Below are 15,767 nucleotides of genomic sequence, written 5' to 3' on the forward strand. Positions count from 1 at the left end.
TTCTTCCAGTTAATTCTCCAGATCTCCGTGCACATTTTTCTTTCTGGAATGGAAGGAATGTGTTTCCCGCCACGTGCAGTGCTGCGCGTGTGTGTGTGTGTGTGTGTGTGTGTGTGCATGTTTTTCTATCCTGGTGGGAATTAACCCTGAATACACACCAACTCATAAGGACTTGTGTCTCTTTGGGGACCTAAATTGAGGTATCCATGGGTACAGAACCTTATAAATCATACAGAATGAGTTTTTTTGAGATTGTAAAAATGCAGAAAAATTTCTGTGAGGGCAAGGTTTAGGTGGAGGGAGACAGAAAGTACAGTTTGCAAAAACATTACACCTATGGAATATCCCCACAAGAATGGTGAACCAGACTCTGTGTGTGTGTGTTACATGTGCCGTGTGTATGTAGTAGTAGTACTACTAAAGTGGAATAAAAATAATATATATATGCATATGCATTTGCATTTCCATATGTGTGTTTATGTATATGTAGATCCAGTCATGTTGAAATGTTCTACGGGGAGTGTGTTTGGTTCAGTCTGTGTGCATATGCATGTATGTTCGTGTTTGTGCATGTATGGGTCTCTGTGCATGTCCATGCTTATGAATACAGTCCTGGCTAAAGCAAACATCTTCATGCACCACCTGAACTAACGCTTTCTCATTTCACTCTCTCGATCTCTCATCTTTTGCATTGCAACTGTCTCACTTTATGTAGAGGGCACTTTCTTTCACATTGCATTCTTCCTAACATAATGCAAACTAACTTATTAAAAAACTAACAAACAAACCTGGATTTAATTGATTTAGATATAGATTTACACTTGATTGTTTTTTTTTTTAAAGAGCAAACCGTGTTGTTGTTCAGTGATTGATATAGACTGCTTTAATGAGATCTTTTGTAGTGTTTGTTGTTGATGTTGTTTTGGAATTTGTCTGCTGTGTTAATTGTATTGAACAGAGCAGCATGATTCTGCTAAACATCTAAGCTTATTAAAAGCCTGTTTTGAACAAACTGAAAGGTTGTGTGGGTTTGGAGCGAGTGTGAGTGAACGGTCTCTTTAATAATGTGCTGTTCAGAGGGAATCTGAGAAATCTGGAGTGGATTTTCTCACCATTTCGAGAAGGAATGTGTCGCTTTTATATGGAGGAAGAATATTTTGAGAGGATGGAGACACACACATCAGTGACAGAAAGGTGTGTGTGCGTGTGCGCGTGCGTGTGTGCGTGTGCGTGTGTGCGTGTGTGTGTGTGCGTGTGTGTGTGTGTGTGTAAGGCCCCTCAGTATTCACAGGCTCTTGGGAGTGCAGGGCTGAACTGGTAATGATGGTGCAGGATGAATACACACATTGGAATGAGGACGTATCATAGTCTTCTGTTTTTATGCGAAGGGAATTATAATGATCATATTCTAGTGTAAACCCAATGGTGTCAAACTCATTTTACGTAGAGGGAACTTTTTGTGGTCTGATTTTTATTTTATTGCTTTGCATGCATTACATACTACTTCCTAACTTGATGCAAACCCTGCTTTGTCAAAAAACACACACACAAAAAGCATGATTTACTTAATAAAAAAAACTGTTCTGTTTTTATGTAAAGTTTAGGGTGATTGCCATAAACCCAAAAACTCGTTTTACGTTGAGGGCTCTTTTTACAGGCGTTTCATAATTGCATTTTTTTTCTTAAAATGTATTGTTGTTATTATTTTGTATTTTATTGTTGCATTTGTTTTATTTTTTATTTTTTGCATTGCATCACTTTGCATTGTATGGCATGCTCTTTTCCCCAACCTACTGCAAACCCTACTAAAATATGTATATATATATATATATATGTATATATATATATTAGAAATAATTTTTACTATTAGTCTAACTTCATAGTGGAATCATTTTCCTTCCACAGGTTTTTAGGTCTAAATTTAAAGTTTGAAATGTTTTGGTCTGGTTTAGGCTCCATAATGTCTCTGACTGAATTCCTCCTCAGTTTTTCAGCGTCTCTGCTCATGTGTGGGTGAAGGATCCTAATCTGCGATCCTAATCTCAGCGAGGTCGTTGATCTGGTGTTGATCACGCTTCAATACACTTCAGCCGAGTGACACATTAACATTCAGGCCACACAGCGATGCGGGTGAACACGGAGGACTTCATGCTAATGCTAACATTATGCTCGAATCATACAGCCAAACTTTCGACTATCAGCTTGGTTTTTTTGCGTGCGTTATGCAGGAATCAGTTAGCAGTCGGTCGTGTGTGCGACTGTGCGTGTGTCGACTGAGACTAATGTTAAGTTTAGCAGTTCGTTTATCTTTGCTAAGGTGAAGTGTTTATGGTGTAAATCTCTGTAATGCATGCGTGTGTGTGTGATGCATGTTTTGTTTTACATTTATGCGTTTGCATGTATTAGTATGATGTTATTTTCTTATTTGATAAGGTGAGGTGTCTGGGTTCGAGTTTGTGGAGCATCAGGTCTCTTTTCAATGTGAAGTCTTCCCCATGACCTTTGACCTCCAGGGATCAGCTGCACACTTTGACCTTCTCGTTCATAAATTCTTTGTTACCCTGGAGAGTCCTGTGTGTTCAGTCCTGTAATCGGCTCCTCTCCCGTATATTTTAACGCTAGCATCTGATTGGCTGATGAGCTCTTGAACCAGCAACAGTGTCATACCTGGACTGCTGGTATCCAGGCAACAGCAGCATCAGTGGGAGGAGCCAGTGATTCCTTGAGTATCTTTTAATTTGACATTTTCTCTACCTCTGCAAGATCTGAAAGCAGTAGAGGTCATGTGTGATACGAGTGTTAAGAATCAACACAAAAAAATATAAAATCATAATAATTAAATAATTTAAATATATAATTAAAAATATATATGTTTTAAATAGTTATTTATTTAAAATAGTATTTAATTTTTTTTTTATTTTAATATTATTTATTTTATTTTAAGCGATTACAATAATAACACAAATGTTACTTCACAATCGGTTGGTTTATTTATTTAGATTAATTTGAATTTTTTTTAAATGCATTGAAATGTATTTTATTTTAATATTGTGTTATTAGTTATTTTTTATATTATTTATTTTAATTTTAGGGATACAATAACAGTTTTGTATTGTTGAAAATGAACACAAATAAATGTTACTTCACAGTTGGTGTAATTTTATTTTATATTACTATACTGAAAGGTAGTGTGTGTAATTTTAATATTTAAATCCCAGCTTAATTTGCATGTGAGTCATTAGCAGGTGTGATATCAGTAGCGGATCATGAAAGCATCAGATCTGAAAATGCAGAAGTGTAAATGAGATTCATGTTGACTGTTGGAAAGCAGCAGCTTGGTCACTTCCTAAATCACTCATTTTGGATCAAAGCCCATATGTTTTGAGCATCACGAGTAATGCTATTTTGTCCAATCATTTGACCACAAGCAGTTTTCTTTCTAGGGATAGTCGAAGAAGATGACCTAGTTGTATTTGTATGCAACATTTTTTGACGATATTTGGGTAATAAACCTAACAGAACCTTATAAATAACGATATATGTAGCAGTGTATTTCCCGTCTTGTATGCAGTGATGTCTAATTGAGAAGAGAGTCTTCTGTCATCAATCACAGCAGTGTGAGAACTCCTCAACAGAACAATGATGTTTGCTTTCACCATTCAGATTCAGACCGCCATCTAAATCACACGAAGGCTTTATTACCCAGCAGCTGCGGCACTGATTTAACTGTACGGATGATTTCACATCATAAAACCAGACAAACATCTGCCTTTACTAGTTCTTATCTTTGATTATTTCAGACAGTCCGTTAGGAAATGTGACCCGCATATTCAGGATTGCACAGTATTATCCTGTCAGCTTGTTTTATGGATCTGATATAGATTTATATGTCTGACCTTTTTAATGCAACATTAGAAATATCTTTGCATTCATTCGTTTGATACTCGGAACAGGTCCGAAACCCAAGCGCTTCAGTCTGTGCATGCTCACTTTCATGCAGAACGTTGCCATTTGTTTCCTGACTGCACTAAAACAGACTCTACTGAATCATGCATTAGATTGAAAAACAATGGTGATCGATTTGTCCCGATTTAACCCCAGTATGCATCTAGCTGATGAGAATCAATGATCAGAACAGAGTTTATAACATTAAAAGCACGATGCTAGAGTAGCTACAGCTGAAACACCTTGAAAAGAGTTTTGAGGCAGTGAAAGTGTACGACTTGAGCTTTCTAAATTGAATTAATTGGTCGTTATTGTGCGTTGGTTCTCGCTGTGCATGTAATTGGCCTTTTTATGCTCTGCAGTTTCTTTTGTTGGAACAGTTTGAGCTGAGACTAAATATTAAGGCAAAATTAATCTCGCGCCGCCTGCATAAATTACTCGGCCTGATCTCATTTATAAAAGCGCAGGATTACACAGTCAGTGGGATGCCTTTTAATTCATTTTTTAAAACGATTATATAGTTGCTCTTGTTGTGATTCAAGGACTCCGTTTTACTCATGCAATGTGTTTTAGACTTAATAAGACTTGCAGAAGTGTTTTTTTAAAACATCATTGAACACGTACGTGGGGCAATCAGCATAACTTTACATAATTGTTTAATCATTAGAGTTTTGTGAACTTGTGTAAAACTACAGATACCATAATAATAGATTATTTTAAGTACAAGTAATCTATAAGAGAGTGTTCATGTACTCGAATATTAAAAGCATGGTTATTATTTATTCTATCCAGCACTAGTCAATAAAGAAATGTAGTGTATACATGTAATATGTATTGATCTGAAAATAAGCAAATGTTTTATTTTATTACCAAAACATGTGCTATCAAGCCACATGCACATTGCAGCAATTGTTGTTCTGTTTTTATGTTACATCTATATTTTAGATAATATTTTTTTATACATTTACTAGTATATTTTGTAAAAATGTATTTATTTATATTTTTTAAAAAATATTATTATTATTTTTTTCATTTGTGTAAAGCAGATATGTAAATATACTAGTTTTATATCATTTGAAACCGCTACAGCACCGAGGAAGATGCATGGGCATTAATCGCAGTCCGATATCAATCGATTCAACAGTTTCCCAAAATAAAAATGCTCTGATAAAGTACAAATGCCTGAACAATGTAGCCACGTCCAGGAGTGATGCCTGCACCTTTTCTCTGTTTGGTGCGATACAGTGCAGCTGTTTGATGCTCAGATGATTGTTGGAGTTTTATGGCTCTTCTCTGTGTCGTCTGACAGATCAAGAGCTCTAAATGTGAGACGGAGATCCAGGCTCTGACGCTGAAGAGTTTGCTTTATCTGGAGCGCTACATGTACCTGATCCTCTTCAACACGTACCTGCATCTGGAGAAGAGAGACTCGTGGCAGCGCTCCTTCAGCGACTGGATGCTGCAGGTGAGATCTGATCGGCTGGATACAAACTCTTTCTGGAAGTCTTCCATTCAGCCCTATATTGTCATAAAGTGCGCTGGCTTTTTACACTGTCACATCAGTGCAATTATCTCGCTTCTTATTCCTCACGAACAATAGAGTACAAATCTGTAAATATGGGGAGACGTTCTCTCCATTATTTTCTTTCTTCTCTAAAAGACCGTTTATAAGTCTACAGAGCATTTCTGCCATCATTTGTGCTGAGTTAATAAATAAACTCTATTGCTGTTCTGCTGATATCACCAGAACTAAACAGATATTGTTTTTGGTGAGTTCTGGAGTATTTTATCTGTGTGATCAGTACTCCAAAAAACTCAATGACATTACAGTTGGGTAATATATAAGGTATATTTTATGATTTTGTTGGTAAAATGCGATTAAAACACATGAATATTGTGTCCATTAGTGCTTTTTATTTTATATATATATATTTTTTTATATATTTTCATTGATTTTATTTTGTAATTTTATATAAAATATATATTTGTTTACTTAGTATGTTGTATTTATTTGTAATACTTGTATTTGTTTGTATTAATGTAATTTATTTGTGTGTACACACACACACACACATTTTATTTTATATTTAATTTTATATAAATATATTTTATTTTATTAATTCATTTCTTTTTTAATTATTATTATTTTTACACACACACACATAAAATTGTATTTTATATACAATTTATTTACATTTTATTTCTTTATTTTATATCAATTTTTTTCACTTAATTTTTTCATTTGATGTATTATTATTAGTTTTTATATTTATTTAGTGTTTTTATAATTTTATATTCCATTTATATTAATTAACTAATTAAATATTTATTTTTATCAATGTTATATTTATTTTTTTATTGTGTTTTCTGTTTTGGTTTGGTTTGGTTTCACAGCATGCCCTTGCCATGTCACAACTAGTGAGCCTTAGGACTTTTAGTTAAAAAGCATCTCTTACTTAAATATCAAATGCAAAAAAAAAGTCATTTATTTATGCACAACCAAATTTGCAATGTATATCTGTTATCATCTCCCTTCAGCTTCACACTTGATTTCAACAGTCCTTCACAAACCTTAGTGAAGTTTAATGATACTGTAACTCTTTAACACTTTGAGTTGTGTGCACTTGTCCAGCTGTTGTGTGAATGTTCTCCCGTGTGAATTTGTGCTTGTCGAGCTGTAGCCATCGCTTCATTTGGACATGGCCCTTGGAATTTACAAGCTTATCCTACAGCACTGAGTGTGTGTGTGTGTGTGTGTGTGTGTGAGGCCAGCTGTGGCTCACGTTAAAGTCTGGAATTTACTGCCATTCCAAACAAATGAGTGTTTCCCCCCTGCACGGATTATTGAGCTTTTTCCCTGATGCTTTTCCATTCTCCTCCAGTCCTGCACTTGAGCGAACGAAGAACCAGTTCTGAGCTTTGTTTAACCCCAGCTGTGATAAAGTCTCTGTAAACTCTTGATCTGATGGTAGAAACATGATCAGGTGAACTAAACTAACCTTGAAGAATCATCCGTCGACATCATTGTCATGTTCCCAGCGAACATCCGTCGTGATGTCTCTCCTGACTCCATGTCTAATCAATAATCACAGTCTGTTATTGGATTCTGGCTCCAGTGTGACTTTAACCCAACACGTATAAAAAAAGGAATATTCTGGGTTTAATACTCCATTGACATCTTTTGACCAGTTCCTCAGTTTAAAAAAAAAGGAAACAATTATTGTACGCCAGAAAGATTACAATATCATGCTTTAACACATTGCTAGCATGTTTTAACATGCTTTTAATAATAATAGTAATCAGTTGTTGAGCCAAATATAAATACAAACTGTCCTGCTATTATGTAAATCTGCAATTGCAATAATTAATACGGTGCATCTCTTCAATGCATTTGTCATCAGCTAAAGTCTGGATGACTCTGATTTCTCCATCCAGAAAGAGTCGTGCTAAAATCACCGAGGCATTCTTCTGCAGCGTGTGTTTTCACAGGGATTGTTCAGGTGTTTTTATAATGCTGGATTGTCTTCAGTCCGGCTCGTTTCACTGTGAAGATTCAGAGCCGAACAAACCCACGGTGCTTCATTTCAAACCGGCCCAAGACAAGGCCTTTAAACACCATTCAGTGAGTTACTAAATTAAAAGAGGGAGGTAATCTCAGCTAAACTTATGGTTTATTATTTGTAATATTTAGATCAAAACGTGAATATATTACTCAGAGTTGGTCCACATTCTCATTTCCATGACAACATTCAGAACGCCAAAATAAAATAATTTACAATAATTTATATTCTTATTTTTTATGTATTAAATTTACTTGATATACTATTAATATTTTTTTTTTTTTTTAAATTGAAAATTTAATTTAATTGATTGACTGAAACTGCAAAAATATATATTTGTTTATTCTATTTAATTTTTAATTTTATTTTATTAGGATAGTACAGTATATTCTGACATGAAAAATTTAATATTTTGAAATGTTTCTTTATTTGTATTTTTTCAAGTTTTAGTAATTTTGTTGTGTTTTTGTAATTTTTATGTCTAATATAATTTTTATTTTTATATATGTCTTTTACTACTTCTTATTTCAGTTTTATGTAGTGCAACTAATTAAAACTAAAGTGTTTTTGGCATCTAGCTAAAAATAGTGCTAACACTTTATGCCTTTATATATAATGCATTAATTGTAATTGTAATAACCGTATTGTTACACCTTTAGAACGTATGATGCACTATATATAATATAATAATGCGTTTGAACTTTGGTTACAATTGTTTATGAAAAGATGTAATGTATTACAATGTGCATTATGAATATCTTTTATAATGCATTATTTAAAACTTTCGAACAAAGCTTTATCGAGCCAACATCAAAGTTTTGTTTACCGCCTTTACTCCGCTAGTGCTCTCTTATATACGTTCATCAGCCGCTGTGAGTGTCCTGTTGACCGGGTCATCGGTCAGCCGGGGTCAAACGTCCGCTCTCTGACCTCTCTCTCTGTCTCTTACACAACACTGGTCAGCACATTCAGAGCGGGTTTGAGGTCTCAGAGGTCGATATACATTGGTTTATATGTGCGCTTCGATCTACCCGTTAGCTGCAATTGATGCTGTCTCTATTATTAAAAGTAACTGGCTTTCTTCTGTGCTTTTTAGCACAATGATTTTAGTGAACCGAACCTTTAAGGTCATGTGATCAGGTGTTTGAGCTGATATTGTGTCTCTCTGCAAGACTGTGTGTTTGTCAGGTGATTTACAGCTGCTAATATCGTGTGTTTGTCGGGATTTCTCTGGCTATAAAGAGCTCTGCTCTCATAACGTCTGCGATGGCTCTGCTTTTACTGTGGCTGTGTGTTTGTCTGCACTCTTTTCTCATTGTGTCCAGTGTTTGTTATTTTTATAGCTGCTGGTGACTGTTTAATACCTGATCCAGCTGTGCCCGATGGCATAAACGCTCATTTATGATTTGGTTTTCCTTGAATCAGACCAGATGATCCACGAGACAACAATTAGAGATCTATTAATTGGTCTGTGTGTATCGCATAATATATTGTGTGTGTGTATATATATATATTAGAGGTGTAACGGTTCACAAAATTCACGGTTCGGTTCGATACAATACACTGGTGTCACGGTTCGGTACGGTACGGTTCGGTACGTTTTAGATACAGCAAAAAGAAAAAATTGGCAGATAAACTTCCTTGATTTTTAAAAAATGTTTGATTTATTAAAACTAACAAAGTATGTTTTTTTGTTTGCATTGAACAATGATGGAGCTATTCTTTACCCATCTTCTATGGTGTTTTCTTAGCAGCATACTGTATAAAACAAAAACAGCTCCTTTACTCAATTGGTTCTCTATAGGGCTTATGTTTTTTGGAACAAAGCAGGAATTACGGTCTGTCTGAAATGGGCTCGTGAAGGAATATTTTAACTGGGCTCAATTACATTAAGCATGTTCTTAAAACCTACGTTTTCCACTACAGAGTCAGGCGCTCGCTCACTCAGTACACGCTGAAGGCTTGTTGCAAAATGGCCAATGCGTTTAACAGACCAGAAATAGAAGATCCTCCAATAACCAACAGGTCTGGTGTTTGGGTGCACTTTGGATTCCCTGTAAGCTATAATGGTGATGATAGAATCAATGGTTAATAGTAAGGTCTCATATCCGCGGCTATAACGTAAATGCAGCCTACCAATCGCCGTGGTGATGTCTTTTGCCCTGTTTGAATCCGTTGGAAATGTCTGTCTAAATGCTGCGGGGATAGTTTGTTGTATGTTTTGTGTATATTTCTCCTTTTTTTCCTCTTTTCCCAGATACTGACACACTAAGGTGATGTCGGCGTAAATGAGTAGACATGTTTCAAGTATTCCCGCTGGTGTTTTTTTTTTTTGTATTCCCGCTCGTGTAGCCTACCCTAGATGCGACATATCGTTGTTTTTTTTATCCACCACTCTCTTGCCATCACCATTATAGCTTACAGGGAATCCAAAGTGCACCCAAACACCAGACCTGTTGGTTATTGGAGGATCTTCTATTTCTGGTCTGTTAAACGCATTAGCCATTTTGCAACGAGCCTTCAGCGCGTACTGAGTGAGCGAGCGCCTGACTGAGTAGCCTAACATAAACATATACGTTGGTGTTTTTTTCTTCTTCGGGGGTGTCAGGGGCGTTTCCTGTTACGTCGTTTGGGTTATTGGGCTACCTGGTTGAACGCATATCATTATATTTCACAATTTTTTTTATTTTCCAAATATAATTAATTAGTCCAACGAACGGTTCAATACGAATACGCGTATCGTTACACCCCTAATATATAAATATATATATATATATATATATATATATATATATATATATATATATATATATATATATATATATTAGGGGTCAGTAGATATATAGTTGGATACTGCAGACACATGGAAATTTAGTAAGACGTATAGATAAATGGATATATAGTTGGATGATATATACTGCAGACAGATGGATATATAGTTAGATAGATATATAGATATATAATCAGATAGACAGATGGACAAACTGATATACAGTTAGACAGATAGATCATTAGATAGACATAGTTGGATATACAGCACTTTTAGAGTTCATCCCACTATTTGATGCGAGCATAAGTATTGGAACAGTTGAATTTAAGGCAGATGTAAAAGATTAAAAGCTGATATTTAGTTGCAGATCACTTGTGTGAAATCAGAGCAGTGAGTCTGTAACACATACCGTATTTTCCAGACTATAAGTTGCACTTTTTTTCATAGTTTGGCTGGTCCTGCGACTTATAGTCAGGTGCGACTTATCAAAATTAATTTGACATGAACCGAGAGAAATGAACCAATAGAAAACATTACCGTCTCCAGCCGCGAGAGGGCGCTCTATGCTGCTCTGTGCTCCTGTAATCTACACTGAAGACATAGAGCGCCCTCTCGCGGCTGGAGACGGTAATGTTTTCTCTTGGTTCTAAATAAATCTGAGTTATAGGACAGTGCGACTTATGTTTTTTTTCCTCATCATGACGTATTTTTGGACTGATGCGACTTCTACTCAGGTGCAACTTATAGTCCGAAAAATACGGTAGACATCAGCAGACTCTTGGTCTTATGCTTTGAAATGCTTTTCCCCAGCCTTTAATGCAGCCAATTCCAACTGTTGCTTGTTTTGGGAGTTTCTGTCTTTAGTCTCCTCTTTAGCTGCTGAAATTAATGTTCAATCAGATTTAAATCTGGAGATTGATTTGGGCAGTCTAAGGCCCAATCCCAATTCTGTTTTATACCCCTTCCCCTTCCTCTACCCCTCCGCCTACCCCTTCCCCTTGTCCCTTGAAACAGAGTGTCAAGGGGTAGGGGAGAAAATATTCCCCTAAGGTTTGGGACATGACGTCACACGTCGTCTAGCTCTTACAATGCACACATATACTGGTGTGCACTAAAGCCTTTAATTATCGTTCTGTATTAATGAGCTGCTTACTGACACACACACATATCGGAAATCGCGCAGCTCACACATCCAGGAGAAGATAAACTTGTCAACGCTGCCCCACGACTTTTATTAAATAGTTTAAATACTGATATTTATGCCAAAAAAGCTTACATTTATGTGTCTTTTTGTTCACTGTAGCAGCCATGTTGGCGAGATAATTCATACCCCTTCGTTTGAAGTGTGGTCCCGAAAAAATCTTCGTTTGAAGGGCTATCTGGCCATTCCCCTTACCCCTACCCCTCCAACCAAAAGAGAATAGAGACACCCCTACCCCTCCACGTGAACGCGCGAAACGGTGGGGTAGGGGAAGGGGGAAGGGCTAAGCAGAGGTGGGTAGAGTACCCAAAAAACTGTACTCAAGTAAAATTAAAAGTACTAGTCTGAATAGTTACTTGAGTAAGAGTAAAAGTGTATTGGATAAAAAATCTACTCAAGTAGTTAGTTACTAGTTATTTTGGGTCATATATACTGAGTCTATTTTTATTTATATATATATATAGATAAAATGTATGTTATGTGTGTGTGTGTGTATAAATGTATATATTTTATCAGCCTTTACTCCAATTTATGTAATTTATTATAAAACCCTGTCTGTTTACTTAAGTAACAGATATAGGTGTCATGCCATAACATATTTTTAATACGACTGACTTTACCTTTAAATGTTAAATTCACATTTAATATAATGTGATATAAATATTGCTACTAATCTTTCATTGTTCAGAAAAAGAGCAAATAACATTTACATTATTAAAGATCATTTTCACTGACAGTCTAGATTTCAATCACTCTCAGAAACTCCCATTAAAATCACTGAAACTGTTAACACTGTGAAATCAATATCTTAATTAAAGATTCGTACACACATCTGCACTTTGTTCCTGTGAGAGAATTCACCAGAAAGAGGTATTCAGTCAGTGAGCGAGTGAAGGAAGCACCGGCAGTTTAGCGATGACTCATCTGAACGCCTCTGATTGGCCAATGCTTTAATAAGCTCAAAAGAATCATGTGTGATTGGTTATAATGCGCAGCGCTGTAAAAACACATCTATCTCTGGCTCAGCGCCAGCAAACAATCACAGATCTGAATTTAGCAACTGATGATATGACTTGCTGAACGTACTCACGCCGGTGTGATTGTATTAAAATTAATAAAATCTTAATCGGCTATTTTTTGTCTTTTGGAAGCTGCATTCAACTTGACTCCCCTCTGTTATAAGTCACACGTACAACAAACTAATGTCACAGTGGTATCGTGTACTGTAATCGAATGTAGCCCAAGTTATTACCTGTTAAACAGTAGACAGCACACGCGGTGTTCATCTAATAAGGATTTCCATCGCTAGCAAATAATAGCCTTTGCAGATTTGCTTTCAATTCAGTGCATCTCCATAGCCATGTTTTCAACGCTGCTGATGTTAAACGTTACAACTCCGAGTGAACCACTTCAGACGCTCAGCGCGTGCGGCAGGGAACTGAACGACTCATTCAAAACGGATACATGAACCAATTCACTCGTTTGCCAATTGGTTTGATCAAGCCTTTGAACAGAATTGACTCTAAAGAATGAATCATTCACGAATGGGCATCGCTCATTGTCCAGAGAAAAGTAGACGGCACGTTTGGAATAAACTGAAGCATTTATAACATTTATTGCATTAAACATAAAGTAATGAGAGGAGCGTCGCCCACAGTAATGAAGTAAAAGTACAGATTTTTCCCCAAAATTTACTCAAGTAAGAGTATAAAGTACCCATCTTTAAATATACTCCGAAAAGTATTAGTTACCCCAAAAAATTACTCAAGTAAATGTAACGAAGTAAATGTAACTCGTTACTACCCACCTCTGGTCGTTAGTGATTTTAGGGTTTATTTTCACAGCTTTTATGATTTGTCTGTCATCAACTACTGTTGTATTTCTCAGCCGGTTAAGTCATCGTTGGTTGCTGACGTCGCTGGTATTTTCCAAACTCTTAATTTCTCCATGCCCTTTGTTTTTCCTGAAGTTCTTTTCTTTTAGCATCCAGTCGAGTCGGCTTCCTCGTCTTCATCCTGGTTTGTGTGTCATCGTCGAAATGCATTACTTGGAATGCAGAAGCAATGGATATAACTGATAAGACACATTCCCTGCTTTTAATATCTGAAGAATTAATGCAGCAGGACACAGCTGAACACTTAGAAAGACCTGGTCCAATACTTCTGCTAACATCAGATAGGGAGATAAAACTCTAAAAGTGCTCATCTCCTTAGCTGGTAAAACATCTTTGTGTTGAATCACCCAATTATAAAATGTGACATTCTGTAGTTTTGTCAGGGTCCAGTACAACTTCATGAATCAAAACATGGACTGAACTGACCGTGTCACACAGAAAGACCGGACTGGAATATGAGTCGCAATCCTGTCCAATACTGAATTGTGTGTGTGTGTGTGTGTGTGTGTGTGTGTGTGTGTGTGTGTGTGTTCTGTGTTCAGGTGGCGGCTCGGGCTGGAGTTTATGAGCTGTTGAATCAGTTGGGCTTCTCTGAGTTTGAGGACCTGAGAGACTCAACCCTCTGTCGTCTCCGACATCGCTGGCAACAGCAGAACCGCCACTCGCTCCCATTCAGAGGAGAATTCATCTGAGAAACCTCTTCATTTGAAGGATGTCCACCTGTTTTTGACCACTAGCTGAAGTGTGAAGGACTAGATCTTAAACCCACTGTGAGGAACTTTAATAAGAACACAAGATGATGATGATGTTGCATGAATATTCATGAGCTCTAACGTGTGGATGCTCATTTATAAATGTCATTTCTGGCTATTTTCTCTTTCTGTGCAGGTCTCTCACATCTATTATTAACCTATTTTTTTTATTTAACAGGACTCTTTTTACATTACTTTTAGCTTTAGATTATTATTTGAGGTGCATTTGCTTGTATAGTTTATTCACTCTGTTCTTTTTTTTAACATTTGAAGGCTGCAGGAACTATAATGTTGAGTTTCTCATGATGAAGACTTTCATAAAGGCGGACTCCATTAAAATTCTTTCGTAACAGGACTGTGTACGTTTATTGACTGCTGAATCTGTGACTCGTTTGTTTTAATAGGATCTTGAAGGAGAAAACATATGCACATGTATCATGGGTCTTTGCATGTAAACAGCTATAATGTATTTCTAGAAGCGTTTGGGATCTGGAGTCATGCTGCAGCGTCCCGCTGTATTCTGGGAGGTATGGAGGAGGACATGCTTTGCATCATGGGTAGGATTAGACTCTCATTAGTGGGGCTTCAGAGGCTTGTGGTTTTTAATTGTCTGTGGAAAAGTGGAAGAGACGAGCCGAGCGCTCCTGACCTGAAAGGGGGGTATTTTCTGTGATGTCATCATGTGGTTGAGCCTGAATTCTGCACAGAGACAAAACACATGCGACTCGAAGCAAAACACACTTTGGTAAAGCACAAAGGCAACACACTGAAGTATAATGTACTGATGAGTTTCCCAAGTCAATCCTCACCAGTTCTAGTGATGGATAATAAAGTCATGGATTTTATCTATAGGTGCCTTTCAAAACATTCAAGGACTCTTTTAAATTGTATCTTAGTAACAATCATAAAAATATAAGACGAGCAATATACAATAAATCCATTCAGCATTAAAGGAATAGCTCAAAATCTTAATTAGCTGTAAATGTGTTTAGTTTGTTTCTTGATCAGGTTTGGAGAAATGTAGCACTGCATCAGTGTTTAATCAACGGATGCTCTGCAGTGAATGGGTGCCGTCAGAATGAGAGGAGATAAAAACATCACAATAATCCACAGCAGTCCATCAATTAACATCTGGATTAAGACAAAAGATTACTTGTGGATTATTGTGATGTTTTTATCAGACTCTCATTCTGACGGCACCCATTCACTGCAGAGCATCCATTGATGAGACACTGATGCAATGCTACATTTTTACAAACCTGATGAAGAGAAAAACTCGGGCTGAACTGAGGGGGAGCACATTTTTGAAAAAAATTCAGTTTTGGGTCATAATATAAAATAAAATCAAATGTTATTGTCTCCTGCTTAACCATAAAAAAGGTGAATAATCCCAGACATGGATCTAAAGAGCAGAAGATCACAGAGACTGTCTTCACTTGAGATTAGAAACAGCCTGGAAACCTCACAACATCATGGCAAGGAAGCACCACTTAGATTTTCTTCAGAAACTGTTAAATCATACAATCTTTCACTAAATGTTGCCACTCAGTTATTTTATGCAATCTCAGACAAAATGTGATTTCTCTAAAGACGCCGGTCTCACTGATATCTCCCCGGTAGTAGCAACATTTCTTGCATGCTATTA

At 36.5% G+C, this 15,767-nt stretch overlaps 1 protein-coding gene across 2 annotated transcripts in view; it reads left to right on the plus strand.

Moving 5' to 3' along the window:
* LOC132121734 (paladin-like) overlaps positions 1 to 14,477 on the plus strand; it is a 67,836-nt gene extending 53,359 nt beyond the window's left edge. For both annotated transcript variants that reach the window (XM_059531465.1, XM_059531466.1), the window contains exons 19-20: positions 5,255 to 5,410; positions 13,913 to 14,477. In XM_059531465.1, coding sequence (XP_059387448.1) covers positions 5,255 to 5,410; positions 13,913 to 14,062 — 306 coding nt within the window. In that variant the 3' untranslated portion in view covers positions 14,063 to 14,477. The remainder of the gene's footprint in view (positions 1 to 5,254; positions 5,411 to 13,912) is intronic.
* Positions 14,478 to 15,767: the final 1,290 nt, after the last annotated feature.

The sequence above is a fragment of the Carassius carassius genome, chromosome 39, assembly GCF_963082965.1.
Source record: "Carassius carassius chromosome 39, fCarCar2.1, whole genome shotgun sequence".
In the NCBI taxonomy this organism is placed as follows: Eukaryota; Metazoa; Chordata; class Actinopteri; order Cypriniformes; family Cyprinidae; genus Carassius; species Carassius carassius.